The 24,943-nt window shown below is 45.2% G+C and overlaps 1 protein-coding gene across 1 annotated transcript in view; it reads left to right on the top strand.

Annotated features, from left to right (window-relative positions):
* The window catches only part of LOC147109882 (POU domain, class 2, transcription factor 2-like), a 127,448-nt gene that overhangs the window by 74,441 nt on the left and 28,064 nt on the right, over positions 1–24,943 (top strand). The window contains exon 4 of the mRNA XM_086002417.1: positions 21,496–21,558. Within this exon, the coding sequence (XP_085858543.1) occupies positions 21,496–21,558 (63 nt within the window). The remainder of the gene's footprint in view (positions 1–21,495; positions 21,559–24,943) is intronic.

Raw genomic sequence — 24,943 nt, forward strand, 5'->3', positions numbered from 1 at the left:
TATCTGTGAGGATTTATCCCAGGCTGCATATCCATCAAGATTTGGCCCAGGCTGGTTATCTGTGAAGATTTATCCCATGCTGGTTATCTGTGAGGATTTGGCCCAGGCTGGTTATCTGTGAGGATTTATCCCAGGCTGGTTATCTGTGAAGATTTATCACAGGCTGGTTATCTGTGAAGATTTATCCCAGGCTGGTTATCTGTGAGGATTTATCCCAGGCTGGTTTTCTGTGAAGATTTATCCCAGGCTGGTTATCTGTGAGGATTTATCCCAGGCTGGTTATCTGTGAGGATTTATCCCAGGCTGGTTTTCTGTGAAGATTTATCCCAGGCTGGTTATCTGTGAGGATTTATCCCAGGCTGGTTATCTGTGAGGATTTATCCCAGGCTGGTTATCTGTGAGTATTTATCCCAGGCTGGTTATCTGTGAGGATTTATCCCAGTCTGGTTATCTGTGAGGATTCATCCTAGGCTGGTTATGTGTGAAGATTTATCCCAGGCTGGTTATCTGTGAAGATTTATCACAGGCAGGTTATCTGTGAAGATTTATCCCATGCTGGTTATTTGTGAGGATTTATCCCAGGCTGGTTATCTGTGAAGATTTATCCCAGTCTGGTTATCTGTGAGGATTCATCCTAGGCTGGTTATGTGTGAAGATTTATCCCAGGCTGGTTCTCTGTGAAGATTTATCACAGGCAGGTTATCTGTGAAGATTTATCCCATGCTGGTTATTTGTGAGGATTTATCCCAGGCTGGTTATCTGTGAAGATTTATCCCAGGCTGGTTCTATGTGAAGATTTATCCCAGGCTGGTTATCTGTGAAAATTTATCCCATGCTGGTTATTTGTGAGGATTTATCCCAGGCTGGTTCTTTGTGAGGATTTATCCCAGGCTGGTTCTATGTGAAGATTTATCCCAGGCTGGTTATCTGTGAAAATTTATCCCAGGCTGGTTCTATGTGAAGATTTATCCCAGGCTGGTTCTTTGTGAGGATTTATCCCAGGCTGGTTCTATGTGAAGATTTATCCCAGGCTGGTTATCTGTGAAAATTTATCCCAGGCTGGTTCTCTGTGAAGTTTTATCCCAGGCTGGTTATCTGTGAGGATTCATCCTAGGCTGGTTATCTGTGAAGATTTATCCCAGGCTGGTTATCTGTGAGGATTTATCCCAGGCTGGTTAACTGTGAAGTTTTATCCCAGGCTGGTGATCTGTAAGGATTTGCCCCAGGCTGGTTATCTGTGAGGATTTATCCCAGGCTTGTTATCTGTGAGGATTTATCCCAGGCTTGCTATCTGTGAGGATTTATCCCAGGCTGGTTATCTGTGAGGATTTATCCCAGGCTGGTTATCTGTGAGGATTTATCCCAGGCTGGTTATCTGTGAGGATTTATCCCAGGCTGGTTATCTGTGAGGATTTATCCCAGGCTGGTTTTCTGTGAAGATTTATCCCAGGCTGGTTATCTGTGAGGATTTATCCCAGGCTGGTTATCTGTGAAGATTTATCCCAGGCTGGTTATCTGTGAGGATTTATCCCAGGCTGGTTATCTGTGAAGATTTATCCCAGGCTGGTTATCTGTGAGGATTTATCCCAGGCTGGTTATCTGTGAGGATTTATCCCAGGCTGGTTATCTATGAGGATTTACCCCAGGCTGGTTACCTGTGAGGATTTATCCCAGGCTGGTTATCTGTGAGGATTTATCCCAGGCTGGTTATCTGTGAGGATTTATCCCAGGCTGTTTATCTGTGAAGAGTTATCCCAGGCTGGTTATCTGTGAGGATTTATCCCAGGCTGGTTATCTGTGAGGATTTATCCCAGGCTGGTTATCTGTGAGTATTTATCCCAGGCTGGTTATCTGTGAGGATTTATCCCAGTCTGGTTATCTGTGAGGATTCATCCTAGGCTGGTTATGTGTGAAGATTTATCCCAGGCTGGTTATCTATGAGGATTTACCCCAGGCTGGTTACCTGTGAGGATTTATCCCAGGCTGGTTATCTGTGAGGATTTATCCCAGGCTGGTTATCTGTGAGGATTTATCCCAGGCTGGTTTTCTGTGAAGATTTATCCCAGGCTGGTTATCTGTGAGGATTTATCCCAGGCTGGTTATCTGTGAGGATTTATCCCAGGCTGGTTATCTGTGAGTATTTATCCCAGGCTGGTTATCTGTGAGGATTTATCCCAGTCTGGTTATCTGTGAGGATTCATCCTAGGCTGGTTATGTGTGAAGATTTATCCCAGGCTGGTTATCTGTGAAGATTTATCACAGGCAGGTTATCTGTGAAGATTTATCCCATGCTGGTTATTTGTGAGGATTTATCCCAGGCTGGTAATCTGTGAAGATTTATCCCAGGCTGGTTCTATGTGAAGATTTATCCCAGGCTGGTTATCTGTGAAAATTTATCCCATGCTGGTTATTTGTGAGGATTTATCCCAGGCTGGTTCTTTGTGAGGATTTATCCCAGGCTGGTTCTATGTGAAGATTTATCCCAGGCTGGTTATCTGTGAAAATTTATCCCAGGCTGGTTCTATGTGAAGATTTATCCCAGGCTGGTTCTTTGTGAGGATTTATCCCAGGCTGGTTCTATGTGAAGATTTATCCCAGGCTGGTTATCTGTGAAAATTTATCCCAGGCTGGTTCTCTGTGAAGTTTTATCCCAGGCTGGTTATCTGTGAGGATTCATCCTAGGCTGGTTATCTGTGAGGATTTATCCCAGGCTGGTTAACTGTGAAGTTTTATCCCAGGCTGGTGATCTGTAAGGATTTGCCCCAGGCTGGTTATCTGTGAGGATTTATCCCAGGCTTGTTATCTGTGAGGATTTATCCCAGGCTTGCTATCTGTGAGGATTTATCCCAGGCTGGTTATCTGTGAGGATTTATCCCAGGCTGGTTATCTGTGAGGATTTATCCCAGGCTGGTTATCTGTGAGGATTTATCCCAGGCTGGTTATCTGTGAGGATTTATCCCAGGCTGGTTTTCTGTGAAGATTTATCCCAGGCTGGTTATCTGTGAGGATTTATCCCAGGCTGGTTATCTGTGAAGATTTATCCCAGGCTGGTTATCTGTGAGGATTTATCCCAGGCTGGTTATCTGTGAAGATTTATCCCAGGCTGGTTATCTGTGAGGATTTATCCCAGGCTGGTTATCTGTGAGGATTTATCCCAGGCTGGTTATCTATGAGGATTTACCCCAGGCTGGTTACCTGTGAGGATTTATCCCAGGCTGGTTATGTGTGAGGATTTATCCCAGGCTGGTTATCTGTGAGGATTTATCCCAGGCTGTTTATCTGTGAAGATTTATCCCAGGCTGGTTATCTGTGAAGATTTATCCCAGGCTGGTTATCTGTGAGGATTTATCCCAGGCTGGTTAACTGTGAAGTTTTATCCCAGGCTGGTGATCTGTAAGGATTTGCCCCAGGCTGGTTATCTGTGAGGATTTATCCCAGGCTTGTTATCTGTGAGGATTTATCCCAGGCTTGCTATCTGTGAGGATTTATCCCAGGCTGGTTATCTGTGAGGATTTATCCCAGGCTGGTTATCTGTGAGGATTTATCCCAGGCTGGTTATCTGTGAGGATTTATCCCAGGCTGGTTATCTGTGAGGATTTATCCCAGGCTGGTTTTCTGTGAAGATTTATCCCAGGCTGGTTATCTGTGAGGATTTATCCCAGGCTGGTTATCTGTGAAGATTTATCCCAGGCTGGTTATCTGTGAGGATTTATCCCAGGCTGGTTATCTGTGAAGATTTATCCCAGGCTGGTTATCTGTGAGGATTTATCCCAGGCTGGTTATCTGTGAGGATTTATCCCAGGCTGGTTATCTATGAGGATTTACCCCAGGCTGGTTACCTGTGAGGATTTATCCCAGGCTGGTTATCTGTGAGGATTTATCCCAGGCTGGTTATCTGTGAGGATTTATCCCAGGCTGTTTATCTGTGAAGAGTTATCCCAGGCTGGTTATCTGTGAAGATTTATCCCAGGCTGGTTATCTGTGAGGATTTATCCCAGGCTGGTTAACTGTGAAGTTTTATCCCAGGCTGGTGATCTGTAAGGATTTGCCCCAGGCTGGTTATCTGTGAGGATTTATCCCAGGCTGGTTATCTGTGAGGATTTATCCCAGGCTGGTTAACTGTGAAGTTTTATCCCAGGCTGGTGATCTGTAAGGATTTGCCCCAGGCTGGTTATCTGTGAGGATTTGGCCCAGGCTGGTTATCTGTGAGGATTTAGAGTCATAGAGTCATAGAGTAATACAGCACAGATAGAGGCCCTTCGGCCCATCGTGTCCATGCCGGCCATCAAGCCCTGTCTAATCTAATCCCATATTCCAGCATTTGGCCCGTAGCCTTGTATGCTATGGCATTTCAAATGCTCATCCAAATGCTTCTTAAATGTTGTGAGGGTTTCTGCCTCCACAACCCTTTCAGGCAGTGAGTTCCAGACTCCAACCACCCTCTGGGTGAAAAAGTTCTTTCTCAAATCCCCTCTAAACCTCCCTCCCTTTACCTTGAATCTATGCCCCCTAGTTATTGACCCCTCTACTAAGGGGAAAAGCTCCTCAGCATCCATCCTATCTATGCCCCTCACAATTTTGTACACCTCAATCATGTCCCCCCTCAGCCTCCTCTGCTCCAAGGAAAACAAACCCAATCTGCCCAGTCTCTCTTCATAGCTGAAGCGCTCCAGCCCTGGTAACATCCTGGTGAACCTCCTCTGCACCCTCTCTAACGCGATCACATCTTTCCTGTAGTGTGGCGACCAGAACTGCACACAGTATTCCAGCTGTGGCCTAACCAGTGTTTTATACAGCTCCATCATAACCTCCTTGCTCTTATATTCTATGCCTCGGCTAATGAAGGCAAGTATCCCATATGCCTTTTTTACCACCTTATCCACCTGTTCCGCCGCCTTCAGGGATCTGTGTACCTGCACACCCAGATCCCTCTGACCCTCCGTCTTGCCTAGGGTCTTACCATTCATTGTGTATTCCCTTGCCTTGTTAGACCCCCCAAAGTGCATCACCTCGCACTTTTCCGGGTTAAATTCCATTTGCCACTGTTCCGCCCATCTGACCAACCCATCTATATCGTTCTGCAGACTGAGGCTACCCTCCTCGCTATTTACCACCCTACCAATTTTAGTATCATCCGCGAATTTACTGATCATACCCTTTACATTCATATCCAAGTCATTAATGTAGACCACAAACAGCAAGGGACCCAGCACCGATCCCTGTGGTACCCCACTGGCCACAGGTTTCCAGTCACAAAAACAACCTTCGACCATCACCCTCTGCCTTCTGCCACTAAGCCAGTTTTGTATCCAATGTGCCAAGGCACCCTGGATTCCATGGGCTCTTACCTTCTTGACCAGTCTCCTGTGCGGGACTTTATCGAAGGCCTTACTGAAATCCATGTATACCACATCCACTGCGTTACCCTCATCCACACACCTAGTCACCCCCTCAAAAAATTCAATCAAATTAGTCAGACATGATCTTCCCTTGACAAAGCCATGTTGACTATCCCTGATTAATCCTTGCCTCTCCAAGTGGAGACAAATTTTGTCCCTCAGGATTTTTTCCTGTAATTTTCCTACCACTGATGTTAGGCTCACTGGCCTGTAGTTCCCCGGTTTTTCCCTACTACCCTTCTTGAATAATGGTACTACATTAGCGGTTCTCCAGTCCTCTGGCACATCCCCTGTGGCCAGAGAGGTCCTGAATATATGTGTTAGAGCCCCCGCAATCTCCTCCTTTGCCTCACACAGCAGCCTGGGGTACATTTCATCGGGGCCTGGGGATTTATCCATTTTTAGGCCAGCTAAAACCGCCAATACCTCCTCCCTCTCGATGTTAATATGTTCGAGCATATCACAGTCCCCCCGCCCTATTTCTATGTCTACATCGTCCTTCTCCATAGTGAAAACAGATGCAAAAAATTCATTTAGAACCCCTCCTACATCTTCCGGCTCCACACACAGATTGCCACTTTTGTCCCTAATGGGCCCTATTTTTTCCCTAGTTATCCTTTTACCCTTAATATACTTATAAAACATCTTCGGATTTTCCTTTATTTTGCTCGCCAGTGTTATTTCATGGCCCCTCCTTGATCTCCTAATTTCTTTTTTAAGTATCCCCCTGCACTTTTTGTACTCCTCTAGGGCTTCCTCCGTCTTTAGCCTTTTGTATCTACCAAAAGCCCTCCTTTTTTTCCTAATCCATTCCCGTATATCCCCTGACATCCACGGTTCCCTGTGGTTTTTGGAACCACTCTTGACCTTTATGGGAACATGTTGCCCTTGTATGATCTCAATCTCCCTTCTGAAAGCCTCCCATTGCTCCGATGCGGATTTTCCTACAAGTAGCTGATCCCAGTCCATTTTGGCCAGATCCTGCCTTATCCTATTAAAATCGGCCTTCCCCCAATTTAGAACCTTTATTTCCGGCCCATCCCTGTCCTTTTCCATGACCACCTTAAATCTTACCATATTATGGTCACTATCACCAAAGTGCTCACCTACTAGCACTTTTTCCACTTGGCCGGCCACATTCCCTAGAATTAGGTCCAGTACCGCCCCCTCTCTTGTAGGACTTTCTACATGCTGGCTCAAAAAGCTCTCCTGGATGCACTTTAAGAATTCTACACCCTCTGAGCCTTTCACACTTTGACTATCCCAGTTAATATTGGGGAAGTTGAAATCCCCCATTATTATTACCCTATTATTTGCACATTTCTCTGAGATTTGCCTACATATCTGTTCCTCTATCTCCCCCTGACTGTTTGGAGGCCTATAGTACACTCCCAGCAAAGTGCTTGCCCCCTTTTTGTTTTTAAGCTCCACCCATATGGCCTCATTAGAGGACCCAGCTAATATATCATCCCTCCTTACTGCAGTAATTGACTCCTTAATTAATATTGCGACACCCCCTCCTCTTATACCTCCCCCTCTGTCTCGCCTGAAGATTCTGTACCCCGGAATATTGAGCTGCCAGTCTTGCCCCTCCCTCAACCATGTCTCAGTGATAGCAACAATATCATACTCCCATGTGTTTATCAACACCTTCAGTTCATCCACCTTATTTGCAAGGCTCCTTGCATTAAAATAGATGCCATCCAGCCTTGCCCTTATATATTTGCCCTGCCTACCAAGCTGACTTGTTTTTTCCTCCATAATTGGCAGCACATCCCCCCCTACTTCAGCTCCCCCCTGTATCCCATCCCCCTGCCAAGTTAGTTTAAACCCCCCCCGACAGTGCTAGCAAACCTCCCCGCAAGGATATTTGTCCCGCTCTGGTTCAGGTGCAACCCGTCCGACTTGTACAAGTCCCACCTTTCCCAGAAGCAGGCCCAGTGATCCAGGAAAGTAAAACCCTCCCCCCTACACCAACTCTTTAGCCACGCATTCATCTGCTCTCTCCTCCCATTCCTATACTTACTAGCACGTGGCACTGGGAGTAATCCAGAGATTACACCCTTTGAGGTCCTGCCCTTTAATCTGTTACCTAGCTCCCTAAATTCTTGATGCAGGACCTCATCCCTCTTTTTACCTATGTCATTGGTACCAATGTGGACCACGACCACTGGCTGTTCACCCTCCCCCTCCAGAATGCCCTGCAGCCGCTCAGTGACATCCTTGACCCTGGCACCAGGGAGGCAACAAACCATCCTGGAGTCACGTTTGCGGCCACAGAACCGCCTATCTGTTCCCCTTACTATAGAATCCCCTACCACTATTGCTCTCCCACTCTTTTTCCCCCCCTCCCAGGCTGGTTATCTGTGAAGATTTATCACAGGCTGGTTATCTGTGAGGATTTATCCCAGGCTGGTTATCTGTGAAGATTTATCCCAGGCTGGTTATCTGTGAAGATTTATCACAGGCTGGTTATCTGTGAGGATTTATCCCAGGCTGGTTATCTGTGAAGATTTATCCCAGACTGGTTATCTATGAGGATTTACCCCAGGCTGGTTACCTGTGAGGATTTATCCCAGACTGGTTATCTGTGAGGATTTATCCCAGGCTGGCTATCTGTGAGGATTTATCCCAGGCTGATTATCTGTGAGGATTTATCCCAGGCTGATTATCTGTGAAGATTTATCCCAGGCTGATTATCTGTGAAGATTTATCCCAGGCTTGCTATCTGTGAGGATTTATCCCAGGCTGATTATCTATGAAGATTTATCCCAGGCTGGTTATCTGTGAGGATTTGGCCCAGGCTGGTTATCTGTGATGATTTATCCCAGGCTGGTTATCTGTGAAGATTTATCCCAGGCTGGTTATCTGTGAGGATTTATCCCAGACTGGTTATCTGTGAAGATTTATCCCAGGCTGTTTATCTGTGAAGAGTTATCCCAGGCTGGTTATCTGTGAAGATTTATCCCAGGCTGGTTATCTGTGAGGATTTATCCCAGGCTGGTTATCTGTGAGGATTTATCCCAGGCTGGTTATCTGTGAGGATTTATCCCAGGCTGGTTATCTGTGAAGATTTATCACAGGCTGGTTATCTGTGAGGATTTATCCCAGGCTGGTTATCTGTGAAGATTTATCCCAGACTGGTTATCTATGAGGATTTACCCCAGGCTGGTTACCTGTGAGGATTTATCCCAGACTGGTTATCTGTGAGGATTTATCCCAGGCTGGCTATCTGTGAGGATTTATCCCAGGCTGATTATCTGTGAGGATTTATCCCAGGCTGATTATCTGTGAAGATTTATCCCAGGCTGATTATCTGTGAAGATTTATCCCAGGCTTGCTATCTGTGAGGATTTATCCCAGGCTGATTATCTATGAAGATTTATCCCAGGCTGGTTATCTGTGAGGATTTGGCCCAGGCTGGTTATCTGTGATGATTTATCCCAGGCTGGTTATCTGTGAAGATTTATCCCAGGCTGGTTATCTGTGAGGATTTATCCCAGACTGGTTATCTGTGAAGATTTATCCCAGGCTGTTTATCTGTGAAGAGTTATCCCAGGCTGGTTATCTGTGAAGATTTATCCCAGGCTGGTTATCTGTGAGGATTTATCCCAGGCTGGTTATCTGTGAGGATTTATCCCAGGCTGGTTATCTGTGAGGATTTATCCCAGGCTGGTTATCTGTGAGGATTTATCCCAGGCTGGTTATCTGTGAGGATTTATCCCAGGCTGGTTATCTGTGAGGATTTATCCCAGGCTGGTTATCTGTGAGGATTTATCCCAGGCTGGTTGTCAGGAGGATTTATCCCAGGCTGGTTATCTGTGAAGATTTATCCCAGGCTGGTTATCTGTGAAGATTTATCCCAGGCTGGTTATCTCTGAGGATTTATCCCAGGCTGGTTATCTGTGAAGATTTATCCCAGGATGGTTCTCTGTAAGGATTTTTCCAAAGCTGGTTGTCTGTGAGGATTTATCCCAGGCTGGTTCTCTGTGAAGATTTGGCCCAGGCTGGTTATCTCTGAGGATTTATCCCAGGCTGATTATCTGTGAGGATTTGGCCCAGGCTGGTTATGTGAGGATTTATCCCAGGCAGGTTATCTGTGAAGATTTATCACAGGCTGGTTATAAGAACACAAGAACATAAGAAGTAGGAGCAGGAGTAGGCCATACGGCCCCTCAGGCCTGCTCCGCCATTCAATAGGATCATGGCTGATCTGAATCTAGACTCACGTCCACTTCCCTGCCCTATCCCCGTAACCCCTAATTCCCTTATCTGCTAGGAAAATGTCGATCTCCATTTTAAATTTATTTGATGTTGCAGCTTCCACAGCTCTCTGGGGTAGCAAACTCCATAGATTTACTACCCTCTGAGTGAAGAAGTTTCTCCTCATCTCAGTTTTGAAAGGGCAGCCCCTTATTCTAAGATTATGCCCCCTAGTTCTAGTCTCACCCATCCGTGGAAACATCCTCACCGCATCCACCCGATCAAGCCCCCTCACAATCTTATATGTTTCGATAAGATATGAACTCCAATGAGTAGAGTCCCAACCTACACAACATTTCCTCATACGTCAACCCCATCATCTCTGGAATCAACCGAGTGAACCTTCTCTGAACCGCCTCGAGAGCAAGTATATCTTTTCTTAAATATGGAAACCAAAACTGCACGCAGTATTCCAGGTGTGGCCTCACCAATACCCTGTATAACTGCAGCAAGACTTCCCTGTTTTTATACTCCATCCCCCTCGCAATAAAAGCCAAGATTCCATTGGCCTTCCTGATCACCTGCTGCACCTGCATACTAACTTTTTGTGTTTCATGCACCAGGACCCCCAGATCCCTTTGTACTGTAGCACTTTGCAGTTTCTCCATTTAGATAATAACTTGCTCTTTGATTTTTTCTGCCAAAGTGCATAACCTCACACTTTCCAACATTATATTGCATCTGCCAAATCTCTGCCCACTCACTTAGCCTGTCTATGTCCTTTTGAAGGTTTTTTATGTCCTCCTCACTCACTGCTTTCCCTCCCATCTTTGTACCGTCGGCAAACTTGGATATGTTGCACTCGGTCCCTTCCTCCAAATCGTTAATATAGATTGTAAAGAGTTGGGGTCCCAGCACTGACCACTGCGGAACACCACTAGTTACTGATTGCCAGCCCAAGAACGAACCATTTACCACAACTCTTTGTTTTCTGTTAGATGGCCAATCTTCCACCCATGCCAGTATATTACCCCCAATCCCGTGATTTTTTATCTTGATCAGTAATCTTTTGTGTGGAACCTTGTCAAATGCCTTTTGGAAGTCCAAACACACTACATCCACTGGTTCCCCTTTATCCACCCTGTATGTTACATCCTCAAAGAATTCGAGCAAATTTGTCAAACATGACTTCCCCTTCATAAAACCATGCTGACTCTGTCCTATTAAATTATGTTTATCCAAATGCTCTGTTACTGTTTCCTTAATAATGGACTCCAACATTTTGCCAACCACAGATGTTAGGCTAACTGGTCTATAGTTTCCAGCTTTTGGTCTACTTCCCTTCTTAAATAAGGGTGTTACATTAGCAGTTTTCCAATCTGCCGCGGCCTTTCCTGAGTCCAGGGAGTTCTGGAAAATGATCACCAATGCATCCACAATCCCTACCGCCACTTCTCTCAAGACCCTAGGATGTAGGCCATCAGGTCCGGGGGATTTATCCGCCTTAAGTCCCATTATTTTACTGAGTACCATCTCCTTAGTGATTTTAATCGTGTTTAGCTCCTCCCCCGCCATTGCCCCCTGTTTGTCCAGTGTTGGGATATTTTTAGTGTCCTCTACTGTAAAGACTGATACAAAATATTTGTTCAGCGTCTTTGCCATCTCCATGTTCCCCACCACTAGTTTCCCGGTCCCATCTTCTAAGGGACCAACGTTCACTTTCGCCACCCTTTTTCTTTTTATACAGCTGTCGAAACTCTTGTTATCTGTTTTTATATTTTTTGTTGGTTTACTTTCATAATCTATCTTCCCTTTCTTAATTAATCTTTTAGTTATTGTTTGCTGGCTTTTAAATGCTTCCCAATCTTCTATCCTCCCACTAGATTTGGCTACTTTATATGCCCTTGTTTTCAGTCGAATACTATCCTTTATTACTTTACTAAGCCACGGATGGCTGTCTTTTCTTTTACTCCCCTTTTTCCTCAGTGGAATATATTTATCTTGAAAGATGTGAAATATCTCATTGAATGTAGACCACTGCTCTTGTATCGTCTTACACTTTAATCTGTTTTCCCAGTCCACTTTAGCCAATTCTACTCTGATACCTTCATAGTCTCCTTTATTTTAGCTTTGTACGCTGGTTTGAGATCCAACTCTCTCACCCTCAAACTGAATTTGGAATTCAACCATATTATGGTCACTCATTCCAAGGGGATCCTTTACTAGGACATTTTTTATTAATCCTGTCTCATTACACAGGACCAGATCTAAGATTGCCTGCCCCCTGGTTGGTTCAGTTACATACTGCTCAAGGAACCCGTCCCTAATACACTCTATGAACTCTTCCTCAATGCTGCCATGCCAAATTTGATTAGTCCAGTCAATATGAAAGTTAAAATTCCCCATGATTATAGCTGTTCCCTTATTACAAGCCCCAACTATTTCCTGATTTATACTCTGACCAACAGAGTTGCAACTGTTAGGAGGCCTATAGACTACGCCCACTAGTGACTTTTCCCCCTAATTATTCCTTATCTCCACCCAAACTGTTTCACTATCCTGATCCTTTCACCCAATATCATTTCTGAGTATTGCAGTGATTCCATCCTTGATTAACATAGCAACCCCACCTCCCTTTCCTTCCTGTCTGTCCTTCCTAATTGTCAAATACTGTGAAGATTTATCACAGGCTGGTTATCTGTGAAGATTTGGCCCAGGCTGGTTATCTGTGAAGATTTATCCCAGGCTGGTTATCTGTGAAGATTTATCCCAGGCTGGTTATCTGTGAGGATTTATCCCAGGCCTCTTACAAAAGTACAGGATGTTCTTTCTATTTCTTCCTCTCCCCTCCTAACCCCCAACCCCCCCGCTGTCTCGGCACCTGCTTAATATCTGTTACATCTCCAGCTTTTTCCAGTTCTGATGAAGGGTCCCAGACCGGAAACATTAACTCTGTTTCTCTCTCCACGGATGCTGCCTGGCCTGCTGAGTATTTCCAGCATTTTCTGTTGTTATTTCAGATTTCCAGCATCCGCAGTATTTTGCAATAAGATTTATTCCAGGCTGGTTATCTGTGAAGATTTATCCCAGGCTGGTTATCAGTGAAGATTTATCCCAGGCTGGTTATCTGTGAGGATTTATCCCAGGCTGGTTATCTGTGAGGATTTATCCCAGGCTGGTTATCTGTGAGGATTTATCACAGGCAGGTTATCTGTGAGGATTTATCCCAGGCTGGTTATCTGTGAGGATTTATCCCAGGCTGGTTATCTGTGAGGATTTATCCCAGGCTGGTTATCTGTGAAGATTTATCCCAGGCTGGTTATCAGTGAAGATTTATCCCAGGCTGGTTATCTGTGAGGATTTATCCCAGGCTGGTTATCAGTGAAGATTTATCCCAGGCTGGTTATCTGTGAGGATTTATCCCAGGCTGGTTATCTGTGAGGATTTATCACAGGCAGGTTATCTGTGAGGATTTATCCCAGGCTGGTTATCTGTGAGGATTTATCCCAGGCTGGTTATCTGTGAAGATTTATCCCAGGCTGGTTATCTGTGAGGATTTATCCCAGGCTGGTTCTTTGTGAGGATTTGTCCCTGGCTGGTTATCTGTGAAAATTTATCCCAGGCTGGTTCTATGTGAAGATTTATCCCAGGCTGGTTATCTGTGAAAATTTATCCCAGGCTGGTTCTATGTGAAGATTTATACCAGGCTGGTTATCTGTGAGGATTTATCCCAGGCTGGTTATCTGTGAGGATTCATCCCAGGCTGGTTATGTGTGAAGTTTTATCCCAGGCTGGTTATCTGTGAGGATTCATCCCAGGCTGGTTATGTGTGAAGTTTTATCCCAGGCTGGTTATCTCTGAAGATTTATCCCAGGCTGGTTATTTGTGAAGGTTTATCCCAGGCTGGTTATCTGAGGATTTATCCCAGGCTGGTTATCTGTGAGGATTTATCCCAGGCTGGTTATTTGTGAAGGTTTATCCCAGGCTGGTTATCTGTGCGGATTTATCCCAGGCTGGTTATCTGTGAAGATTTATCCCAGGCTGGTTATCTGTGAGGATTTATCCCAGGCTGGTTATTTGTGAAGGTTTATCCCAGGCTGGTTATCTGTGCGGATTTATCCCAGGCTGATTATCTGTGAAGATTTATCCCAGGCTGGTTATCTGTGAGGATTTATCCCAGGCTGGTTATCTGTGAAGATTTATCCCAGTCTGGTTATGTGTGAGGATTTATCCCAGGCTGGTTATCTGTGAAGATTTATCCCAGGCTGGTTATCTGTGAGGATTTATCCCAGGCTGGTTATCTGTGAGGATTTATCCCAGGCTGGTTATCTGTGAGGATTTATCCCAGGCTGGTTATCTGTGAGGATTTATCCCAGGCTGGTTATCTGTGAAGATTTATCCCAGGCTGGTTATCTGTGAAGATTTATCCCAGGCTGGTAATCTGTGAGGATTTATCCCAGGCTGGTTATCTGTGAGGATTTTGCCCAGGCTGGTTATCTGTGAGGATTTATCCCAGGCTGGTTATCTGTGAGGATTTATCTGAGGCAGGTTATCTGTGAGGATTTATCCCAGGCTGGTTCTCTGTGAAGATTTGGCCCAGGCTGGTTATCTGTGAGGATTTATCCCAGGCTGGTTATCTGTGAAGATTTGGCCCAGACTGGTTATCTGTGAGGATTTATCCCAGGCAGGTTATCTGTGAAGATTTATCCCAGGCTGGTTATCTGTGAAGATTTATCACAGGCTGGTTCTCTATGAGGATTTATCCCAGGCTGGTTATCTGTGAAGATTTATCCCAGGCTGCATATCCATCAAGATTTGGCCCAGGCTGGTTTTCAGTGAATATGTTGCCCAGGCTTGTTATGTTCATTAATAAATAGACATTCTTATTATGAACACAGCTAGCTTTTGCTAGCTACTTTTATTGAGCACATGTGGACTTGTACAGCATCTTGTGGAGGCTTCCATCTTGACTGCTGCCTTGTGGGTAGCCTAGTGCCTCATGGGTAATGTAGTCCTAATATATATATACAGCTGGGAAGTGTAGTCTTATATACTGCTCTACACAGCTCTACGGCTCCACCTAGTGTCCACTATGGAATGACATGTTATTGATCACTACATCCCCCTTTCTTTGAGGTTTAACAAAATCAATATCAATCAGCTTTCAAGAAAACAATAAAGATAATATCAGTAACCCTTTTGTTAGTGCTCTATAAACATAAACATTTTCAAAACAGTCAACACATTTTCAAAGCTTTACATTGTACTCAAAGATTAAGTCTATCAGGCTCGTTTACTTCACGTGTGGATCTTCTCAACACGGGTAAGTCTGAAGTGTCTTCATGAGATTGTTCTGGCGGTGAATGACAAGATGCAGTTGCGGCATTATCATCAATCTGCTCTTGTATAGATCGAGGTCTCCTTGCGATCTTTGCTTGGAGAGGGTTTCAGTGTGTTCTTCACTCTTCATGCCATAACTCTCAATGTAGTCAATGCACTCTCAAAGAACTGCTGGTAGCTGGATCCCATCATACAGCATAGTCCTCTCAGCAGCCTCGGCTAATGGAACACCAAAGATTGGCCTGAGGAAAGAAGGAGTATCCACCGGAACTGCTTCCTGCTCTGGTGCAGGCTTCTTCTTTTTCTTTTTCTCTTTCCACTGCTTAACAACATCTGCTGCGGTTATATCTTTGGACTTTTTCTCCTTGTGTTTTTCCTCTTTGTGCTTTTCTTCCTTTGGCTTCTCTGACCTTAAAGTCTTTTTCTTTCTTCTTGGAGAAACTAGGCTTTTTGAAGACATGGATACCCTTTTGGCCTTTTCATCCTTGATGGGCTCTCTGCTTCATCACCTGAGTCATCTGGTCTGCTTATGGCACAGTTTATACGGTAGAATCTCTTGACCAGTTCTAAGTCTTCACAAGCTTTGTCACCTAGTATCGAATCAAGTCTTTCAGCCACAACAGAAAACATGAGATGATGCACTTTGTCTTTGACTGTCACTTTAAGTCTGCATACACCTAAGCTATCTATTTTCTGTCCATTATAGCTCTTCAGTAGTACTGACTTTTTCTGTATTTTCGGCTTTTCTTTCATATTGTTAATGTCACTCATACTGATTAAGTTTGCTTTTGCCCCAGTGTCTAGTTTCAAGGTAACTAATGCTCCATTTACCTGCAGCGGGATCATCCATTTGTCCTCTTTTACTGCATTAACTTTATGTTCAGCATTGTCCATTTCTGAGGGCTGCACATTTTGTGTATCCTTTTTGATATTGTCACATGACACCATTCGTACAAAAAACGTCTCACTTAAATCAGTGTCCTCAATTACATTAACTTGTTGCCCTTTCGTTGTTTTTACTTTTGAAAAGCATTGTTTGGCAAAGTGATTCTTTCCATTACACTTTGTGCACATTTTTCCAAACGCTGGGCATTGTCTTAACTGGTGTTTGTAACCACAGCGTTTACAATTAAAAATGTCATCCTCCGATTGCTTTTCATTTCTGTTCTGCCCACGTTTCTTCCCCTTGTAGGACACAGCACCGACAGCATCATTATCATGCATTACATTCGCATCATTATTGATTTCACTGAAAGTCTTCGCGTGATTTCGAGCTAGCTCGCTGGCTTGGCATATTTTCACCGCATTTTCTAAATTTAGTTCGGTTTCTCTCAACAGACGTTCCCTGACTTTTTTTATCATGAACACCAAACACAATCTGGTCACGAATCATGGATGCTTTGAGCTCAGAGAAATTACTTGTCTGTGCTTTCAGTTTCAGATCAGTTATAAAGCTATCAAAAGCCTCATTTTGTTGCTGTGTCCGAGAACGGAAGATGTATCTTTCATAGGTCTCATTCTTTTTGGGAGAGCAATGTGCATCAAATTTTTTTAGCACATCTTCTAATTTTTCTCTGTTCTCCACTGGATTAAATACAAATGTATTAAATACCTCTATCGCCTGTGGGACTGCAACCGTAAGCAGCAACGCTATCTTCCTTGCGTCTGGCTTCGTACCGAATCCGATGGCTGCAATGTAGAGTTCGAATGGCTGTTTAAAGGTCTGCCAGTTGTAGTCGATTTTTTCTGTGAGATTCAAACGCTCTGGTGGCTTCAAATTCTCCATGTCGCTTTTCACAATTTTCAGCAGATCTTCACCACCCTGGTACCATGTTATGTTCATTAATAAATAGACATTCTTATCATGAACACAGCTAGCTTTTGCTAGCTACTTTTATTGAGCACATGTGGACTTGTACAGCATCTTGTAGAGGCTTCCATCTTGACTGCTGCCTTGTGGGTAGCCTAGTGCCTCATGGGTAATGTAGTCTTAATATATATATACAGCTGGGAAGTGTAGTCTTAATATACAGCTATATACGGCTCTGCGGCTCCACCTAGTGTCCACTATAGAATGACATGCTATTGCTCGTTACAAGGCTGGTTCTCTGTGAAGATTTATCCCAGGCTGGTTCTTTGTGAGGATTTATCCCAGGCTGGTTTTCTGTGAAGATTTATCCCAGGCTGGTTATCTGTGAAGATTTATCCCAGGCTGGTTATCTGTGAAGATTTATCCCAGGCTGGTTATCTGTGAGGATTTATCCCAGGCTGGTTATCTGAGCGGATTTATCCCAGGCTGGTTATCTGTGAAGATTTATCCCAGGCTGGTTATCTGTGAAGATTTATCCCAGGCTGGTTATCTGTGAAGATTTATCCCAGGCTGGTTAACTGTGAGGATTTATCCCAGGCTGGTTATCTGTGAAGATTTATCCCAGCTGGCTATCTGTGAGGATTTATCCCAGGCTGGTTCTTTGTGAGGATTTATCCCAGGCTGGTTATCTGTGAGGATTTATCCCAGGCTGGTTATCTGAGCGGATTTATCCCAGGCTGGTTATCTGTGAAGATTTATCCCAGGCTGGTTATCTGTGAAGATTTATCCCAGGCTGGTTATCTGTGAAGATTTATCCCAGGCTGGTTAACTGTGAGGATTTATCCCAGGCTGGTTATCTGTGAAGATTTATCCCAGCTGGCTATCTGTGAGGATTTATCCCAGGCTGGTTCTTTGTGAGGATTTATCCCAGGCTGGTTATCTGTGAGGATTTACCCCAGGCTGGTTATCTGTGAGGATTTACCCCAGGCTGGTTATCTGTGAGGATTTATCCCAGGCTTGTTATCTGTGAATATTTACCCCAGGCTGGTTATCTGTGAGGATTTATACCAGGCTGGTTATCTGTGAGGATTTATCCCAGGCTTGTTATCTGTGAAGATTTATCCCAGGCTGGTTAACTGTGAGGATTTATCCCAGGCTGGTTATCTGTGAGGATTTATCCCAGGCTGGTTATCTGTGAGGATTTATCCCAGGCTGGTTATCTGTGAGGATTTATCCCAGGCTGGTTATCTGTGAAGATTTATCCCAGGCTGGTTAACTGTGAGGATTTATCCCAGGCTGGTTATCTGTGAGGATTTATCCCAGTCTGGTTTTCTGTGAGGATTTATCCCAGGCTGGCTATCTGTGAGTATTTATCCCAGGCTGGTTATCTGTGAGGATTTATCCCAGGCTGGTTATCTGTGAGGATTTATCCCAGTCTGGTTTTCTGTGAGGATTTATCCCAGGCTGGCTATCTGTGAGTATTTATCCCAGGCTGGTTATCTGTGAGGATTTATCCCAGGCTGGTTATCTGTGAGGATTTATCCCAGTCTGGTTTTCTGTGAGGATTTATCCCAGGCTGGTTATCTGTGAGGATTTATCCCAGGCTGGTTTTCTGTGAGGATTTATCCCAGGCTTGCTATCTGTGAGGATTTTGCCCAGGCTGGTTATCTGTGAGGATTTATCCCAGGCTTGCTATCTGTGAAGATTTATCCCAGGCTGGTTATCTGTGAGGATTTATCCCAGGCTGGTTATCTGTGAGGATTTATCCCAGGCTGGTTATCTGTGAAGATTTATCCCAGGCTGGTTATCTGTGAGGATTTATCCCAGGCTGGTTATCTGTGAGGATTTATCCCAGGCTTGCTATCTGTGAAGATTTATCCCAGGCTGGTTATCTGTGAGGATTTATCCCAGGCTGGTTATCTGTGAGGATTTATCCCAGGCTGGTTATCTGTGAGGATTTATCCCAGGCTGGTTATCTGTGAGGATTTATCCCAGGCTGGTTGTCTGTGAGGATTTATCCCAGGCTGGTTATCTGTGAGGATTTATCCCAGGCTGGTTATCTGTGAGGATTTATCCCAGGCTGGTTATCTGTGAGGATTTATCCCAGGCTGGTTATCTGTGAGGATTTATCCCAGGCTGGTTATTTGTGAGGGTTTATCCCAGGCTGGTTATCTGTGAGGATTTATCCCAAGCTGGTTCTCTGTGAGGATTTATTCCAGGCTGATTATCTGTGACGATTTATCCCAGGCTGTTTATCTGTGAGGATTTGCCCCATCCCAATTCAGTACCCTTTTCCTGCTTTCTCCCCATATCCCTTGATCCCTTTAGCCGTGAGAAATATATCTAACTCCTTCTTGAATATATTTAATGAATTGGCCTCAACTGCCTTCTGTGGCAGAGAATTCCACAGGTTCCCCACCCTCTGGGTGAAAAAATTCCTCCTCATCTCAGTCCTAAATGGCTTACCTGTTATCCTTAGACTGTGACCCCTGGTTCTGGACTCCCCCGCCATCGGAAACATCCTTCCTGCATCTAGTCTGTCTAGTCCTTTTAGAATTTTATAAGTTTCAATGAGATCCCCTCTCATTCTTCTAAACTCTGGCGAATATAAGCCGAATCGACCCAATCTCTCCTCATACGTCATTCCTGCCATCCCAGGTATCAGTCTGGTGAATCTTCGCTGCACTCTCTCCATGGCAAGAACATCCTTCCTCAGATAAGGTGACAAAAACTGCACACAATACTCAAGGTGTGGTCTCACTAAGGCCCTGTACAACTGCAGCAAGACATCCTTGTTCCTGTACTCAAATCCTCTCGCTATGAAGGCCAACATACCATTTGCCTTCTTAACCGCCTGCTGCACCTGCATGCTTACCTTCAGCGACTGGTGCACAAGGACACCCAGGTCTCGTCGCACTTCCCCTTTTTCCAATCTATTGCCATTCAGATAATAATCTGTCTTCCTGTTTTTGCCACCGAAGTGGATAACTTCGCATTTATCCACGTTATACTGCATTTGCCATGCACCTGCCCAGTCACCCAACCTGTCCAAATCGTACTGGAGTTTCTCTGCATTCTCCTTACAGCACACACATCCACCCAGCTTTGTGTCGTCTGCAAACATGGAGATATTACATCTAGTTCCCTCGTCTAGGTCATTTATATATATTGTGAATAGCTGGGGTCCTAGCACCGATCCCTGCGGTACCCCACTAATCACTGCCTGCCATTTGGAAAAAGACCCGTTTATTCCAACTCTTTGCTTCCTGTCTGCCAACCAGTTCTCTAGCCAAGATAGTACCTTACCCCCAATCCCATATGCTTTAACTTTACACAATAATCTCTTATGCTGGACCTTATCGAAAGCCTTCTGAATGTCCAAATACACCACATCTACTGGTTCTCCCATATCTATTCTACCAGTTACATCCTCAGAAAATTCCAGTATATTAGTCAAGCATGATTTATCTTTTTAAAATCCATATTGACTTTGTCCAATCCTGTCACTGTTTTCCAAATGTTCTGCTATTACATCTTTTATAATAGACTCTAGCATTTTCCCCACTACCGATGTCAGGCTTACCGGTCTATAATTTGCCGTTTTCTGTCTACCACCCTTTTTAAGTCTGTGAGGATTTGGCTTAGGCTGGTTATCTGTGAGGATTTATCCCAGGCTGGTTATCTGTGAAGATTTGGTCCAGGCTGGTTATCTGTGAGGATTTATCTCAGGCTGGTTATCTGTGAGGATTTGGCCGAGGCTGGTTATCTGTGAGGATTTGGCCCAGGCTGGTTATCTGTGAGGACTTATACCAGGCTGGTTATGTGTGAGGATTTGGCCCAGGCTGGTTATCTGTGAAGATTTATCCCAGGCTGGTTATCTGTGAGGATTTATCCCAGGCTAGTTATCTGTGAAGATTTATCCCAGGCTGGTTATCTGTGAAGATTTATCCCAGGCTGGTTATCTGTGAAGATTTCTCACAGGCTGGTTATCTGTCAGGATTTATCCCAGGCTGGTTATCTGTGAGGATTTATCCCAGGCTGGTTATCTGTGAGGATTTACCCAGGCTGATTATCTGTGAAGATTTATCCCAGGCTGGTTATCTGTGAGGATTTGGCCCAGGCTGGTTATCTGTGAGGATTTGTCCCAGGCTGATTATCTGTGAAGATTTATCCCAGGCTGGTTATCTGTGAGGATTTATCCCAGGCTGGTTATCTGTGAAGATTTCTCACAGGCTGGTTATCTGTCAGGATTTATCCCAGGCTGGTTATCTGTGAGGATTTATCCCAGGCTGGTTAGCTCTGAGGATTTATCCCAGGCTGATTATCTGTGAAGACTTATCCCAGGCTGGTTATCTGTGAGGATTTCTCACAGGCTGGTTATCTGTCAGGATTTATCCCAGGCTGGTTATCTGTGAGGATTTATCCCAGGCTGGTTATCTGTGAGGATTTATCCCAGGCTGGTTAACTGTATGGATTTATCCCAGGCTGGTTATGTGTGAGGATTTATCCCAGGCTGGTTAACTGTATGGATTTATCCCAGGCTGGTTATCTGTGAGGATTTATCCCAGGCTGGTTAACTGTATGCATTTATCCCAAGCTGGTTAACTGTATGGATTTATCCCAGGCTGGTTAACTGTATGGATTTATCCCAGGCTGGCTATCACTGGTTGCGTGTCTAGGTTGGGCGGACAAATTCGGGAGATCAAACAGTAGAGTAACTAGACCCATCTGTTTGTGTTTCAGACGCAGTCAAGTAAAGTGCCGTCCTTTTCCTCATCACCTGCTACTTCCAACCTCAGCACCAAGGTAACTGTGACTGAAGTAATTACTTCATCCTGTGTATCTCCCTCCACAACAGCATCAGCCACCTCCACAGTATGACAAAAGGACTGAGCCTCCTGGAATTGGCCGCGGGGTCTAATCGGTCTGGAACAGTCAGCAGGTCTGAACTCGTCATATCATCATTCCTCTTAGCTCATGTCAGTCTCATTCTAAGCCTGCGTTCAGCAGCTTCCAGACAAAGCACAATACTGTTCACACTCAGTGTTAGTGCTCAACACAAACCCTTCACACTCAGCGTTAGTGCTCAACACAAACCCTTCACACTCAGCGTTAGTGCTCAACACAAACCCTTCACACTCAGCATTAGTGCTCAACACAAACCCTTCACACTCAGCGTCAGTGCTCAACACAAACCCTTCACACTCAGCGTTAGTGCTCAACACAAACCCTTCACACTCAGCGTCAGTGCTCAACACAAACCCTTCACACTCAGCGTTAGTGCTCAACACAAACCCTTCACACTCAGCGTTAGTGCTCAACACAAACCCTTCACACTCAGCGTTAGTGCTCAACACAAACCCTTCACACTCAGCGTTAGTGCTCAACACAAACCCTTCACACTCAGCGTTAGTGCTCAACACAAACCCTTCACACTCTGTTAGTGCTCAACACAAACCCTTCACACTCTGTTAGTGCTCAACACAAACCCTTCACACTCTGTTAGTGCTCAACACAAACCCTTCACACTCAGCGTTAGTGCTCAACACAAACCCTTCACACTCAGCGTCAGTGCTCAACACAAACCCTTCACACTCAGCGTTAGTGCTCAACACAAACCCTTCACACTCAGCGTTAGTGCTCAACACAAACCCTTCACACTCAGCGTTAGTGCTCAACACAAACCCTTCACACTCAGCGTTAGTGCTCAACACAAACCCTTCACACTCAGCGTTAGTGCTCAACACAAACCCTTCACACTCAGCGTCAGTGCTCAACACAAACCCTTCACACTCAGCGTCAGTGCTCAACACAAACCCTTCACACTCAGCGTTAGTGCTCAACACAAACCCTTCACACTCAGCGTTAGTGCTCAACACAAACCCTTCACACTCAGCGTTAGTGCTCAACACAAACCCTTCACACTCAGCGTTAGTGCTCAACACAAACCCTTCACACTCAGCGTTAGTGCTCAACACAAACCCTTCACACTCAGCGTTAGTGCTCAACACAAACCCTTCACACTCAGCGTTAGTGCTCAACACAAACCCCTCACACTCAGCGTTAGTGCTCAACACAAACCCTTCACACTCAGCGTTAGTGCTCAACACAAACCCCTCACACTCAGCGTTAGTGCTCAACACAAACCCTTCACACTCAGCGTTAGTGCTCAACACAAACCCTTCACACTCAGCGTTAGTGCTCAACACAAACCCTTCACATCCAGCGTTAGTGCTCAACACAAACCCTTCACACTCAGCGTCAGTGCTCAACACAAACCCTTCACACTCAGCGTTAGTGCTCAACACAAACCCTTCACACTCAGCGTTAGTGCTCAACACAAACCCTTCACACTCAGCGTTAGTGCTCAACACAAACCCTTCACACTCAGCGTTAGTGCTCAACACAAACCCTTCACACTCAGCGTTAGTGCTCAACACAAACCCCTCACACTCAGCGTTAGTGCTCAACACAAACCCTTCACACTCAGCGTTAGTGCTCAACACAAACCCTTCACACTCAGCGTTAGTGCTCAACACAAACCCTTCACATCCAGCGTTAGTGCTCAACACAAACCCTTCACACTCAGCGTCAGTGCTCAACACAAACCCTTCACACTCAGCGTTAGTGCTCAACACAAACCCTTCACACTCAGCGTTAGTGCTCAACACAAACCCTTCACACTCAGCGTTAGTGCTCAACACAAACCCTTCACACTCAGCGTTAGTGCTCAACACAAACCCTTCACACTCAGCGTTAGTGCTCAACACAAACCCTTCACACTCAGCGTTAGTGCTCAACACAAACCCTTCACACTCAGCGTTAGTGCTCAACACAAACCCTTCACACTCAGCGTTAGTGCTCAACACAAACCCCTCACACTCAGCGTTAGTGCTCAACACAAACCCTTCACACTCAGCGTTAGTGCTCAACACAAACCCTTCACACTCAGCGTTAGTGCTCAACACAAACCCTTCACACTCAGCGTCAGTGCTCAACACAAACCCTTCACACTCAGCGTCAGTGCTCAACACAAACCCTTCACACTCAGCGTTAGTGCTCAACACAAACCCTTCACACTCAGCGTTAGTGCTCAACACAAACCCTTCACACTCAGCGTTAGTGCTCAACACAAACCCTTCACACTCAGCGTTAGTGCTCAACACAAACCCTTCACACTCAGCGTTAGTGCTCAACACAAACCCTTCACACTCAGCGTTAGTGCTCAACACAAACCCTTCACACTCAGCGTTAGTGCTCAACACAAACCCTTCACACTCAGCGTTAGTGCTCAACACAAACCCTTCACACTCAGCGTTAGTGCTCAACACAAACCCTTCACACTCAGCGTTAGTGCTCAACACAAACCCTTCACACTCAGCGTTAGTGCTCAACACAAACCCTTCACATCCAGTGTTAATGCTCCACACTCCCAGGGCAGGTACAGCACGGGTTAGATACAGAGTAAGCCTCCCTCTGCACTGTCCGATCAAACACTCCCAGGGCAGGTACAGCATGGGTTAGATACAGAGTAAAGCTCCCTCTGCACTGTCCCATCAAACACTCCCAGGGCAGGTACAGCACGGGTTAGATACAGAGTAAAGCTCCCTCTACACTGTCCCATCAAACACTCCCAGCGCAGGTACAGCACGGGTTAGATACAGAGTAAAGCTCTCTCTACACTGTCCCATCAAACACTCCCAGGGCAGGTACAGCACGGATTTAGATACAGAGTAAAGCTCCCTCTACACTGTCCCATCAAACATTCCCAGGGCAGGTACAGCACGGGGTTAGATACAGAGTAAAACTCCCTCTACACTGTCCCATCAAACACTCCCAGGGCAGGTACAGCACGGATTTAGATACAGAGTAAAGCTCCCTCTACACTGTCCCATCAAACACTCCCAGGGCAGGTACAGCACGGGTTAGATACAGAGTAAAGCTCCCTCTACACTGTCCCATCAAACACTCCCAGGGCAGGTACAGCACGAGTTAGATACAGAGTAAAGCTCCCTCTACACTGTCCCATCAAACACTCCCAGGGCAGGTACAGCACGGGTTAGATACAGAGTAAAGCTCCCTCTACACTGTCCCATCAACCACTCCCAGGGCAGGTACAGCTCGGGTTAGATACAGAGTAAAACTCCCTCTACACTGTCGCATCTAACACTCCCAGGGCAGGTACAGCGCG

The sequence above is a fragment of the Somniosus microcephalus genome, chromosome 12 (genome assembly GCF_052327205.1).
Source record: "Somniosus microcephalus isolate GS21.2 chromosome 12, FLI_Smic_1.0, whole genome shotgun sequence".
NCBI classification, from domain to species: domain Eukaryota; kingdom Metazoa; phylum Chordata; class Chondrichthyes; order Squaliformes; family Somniosidae; genus Somniosus; species Somniosus microcephalus.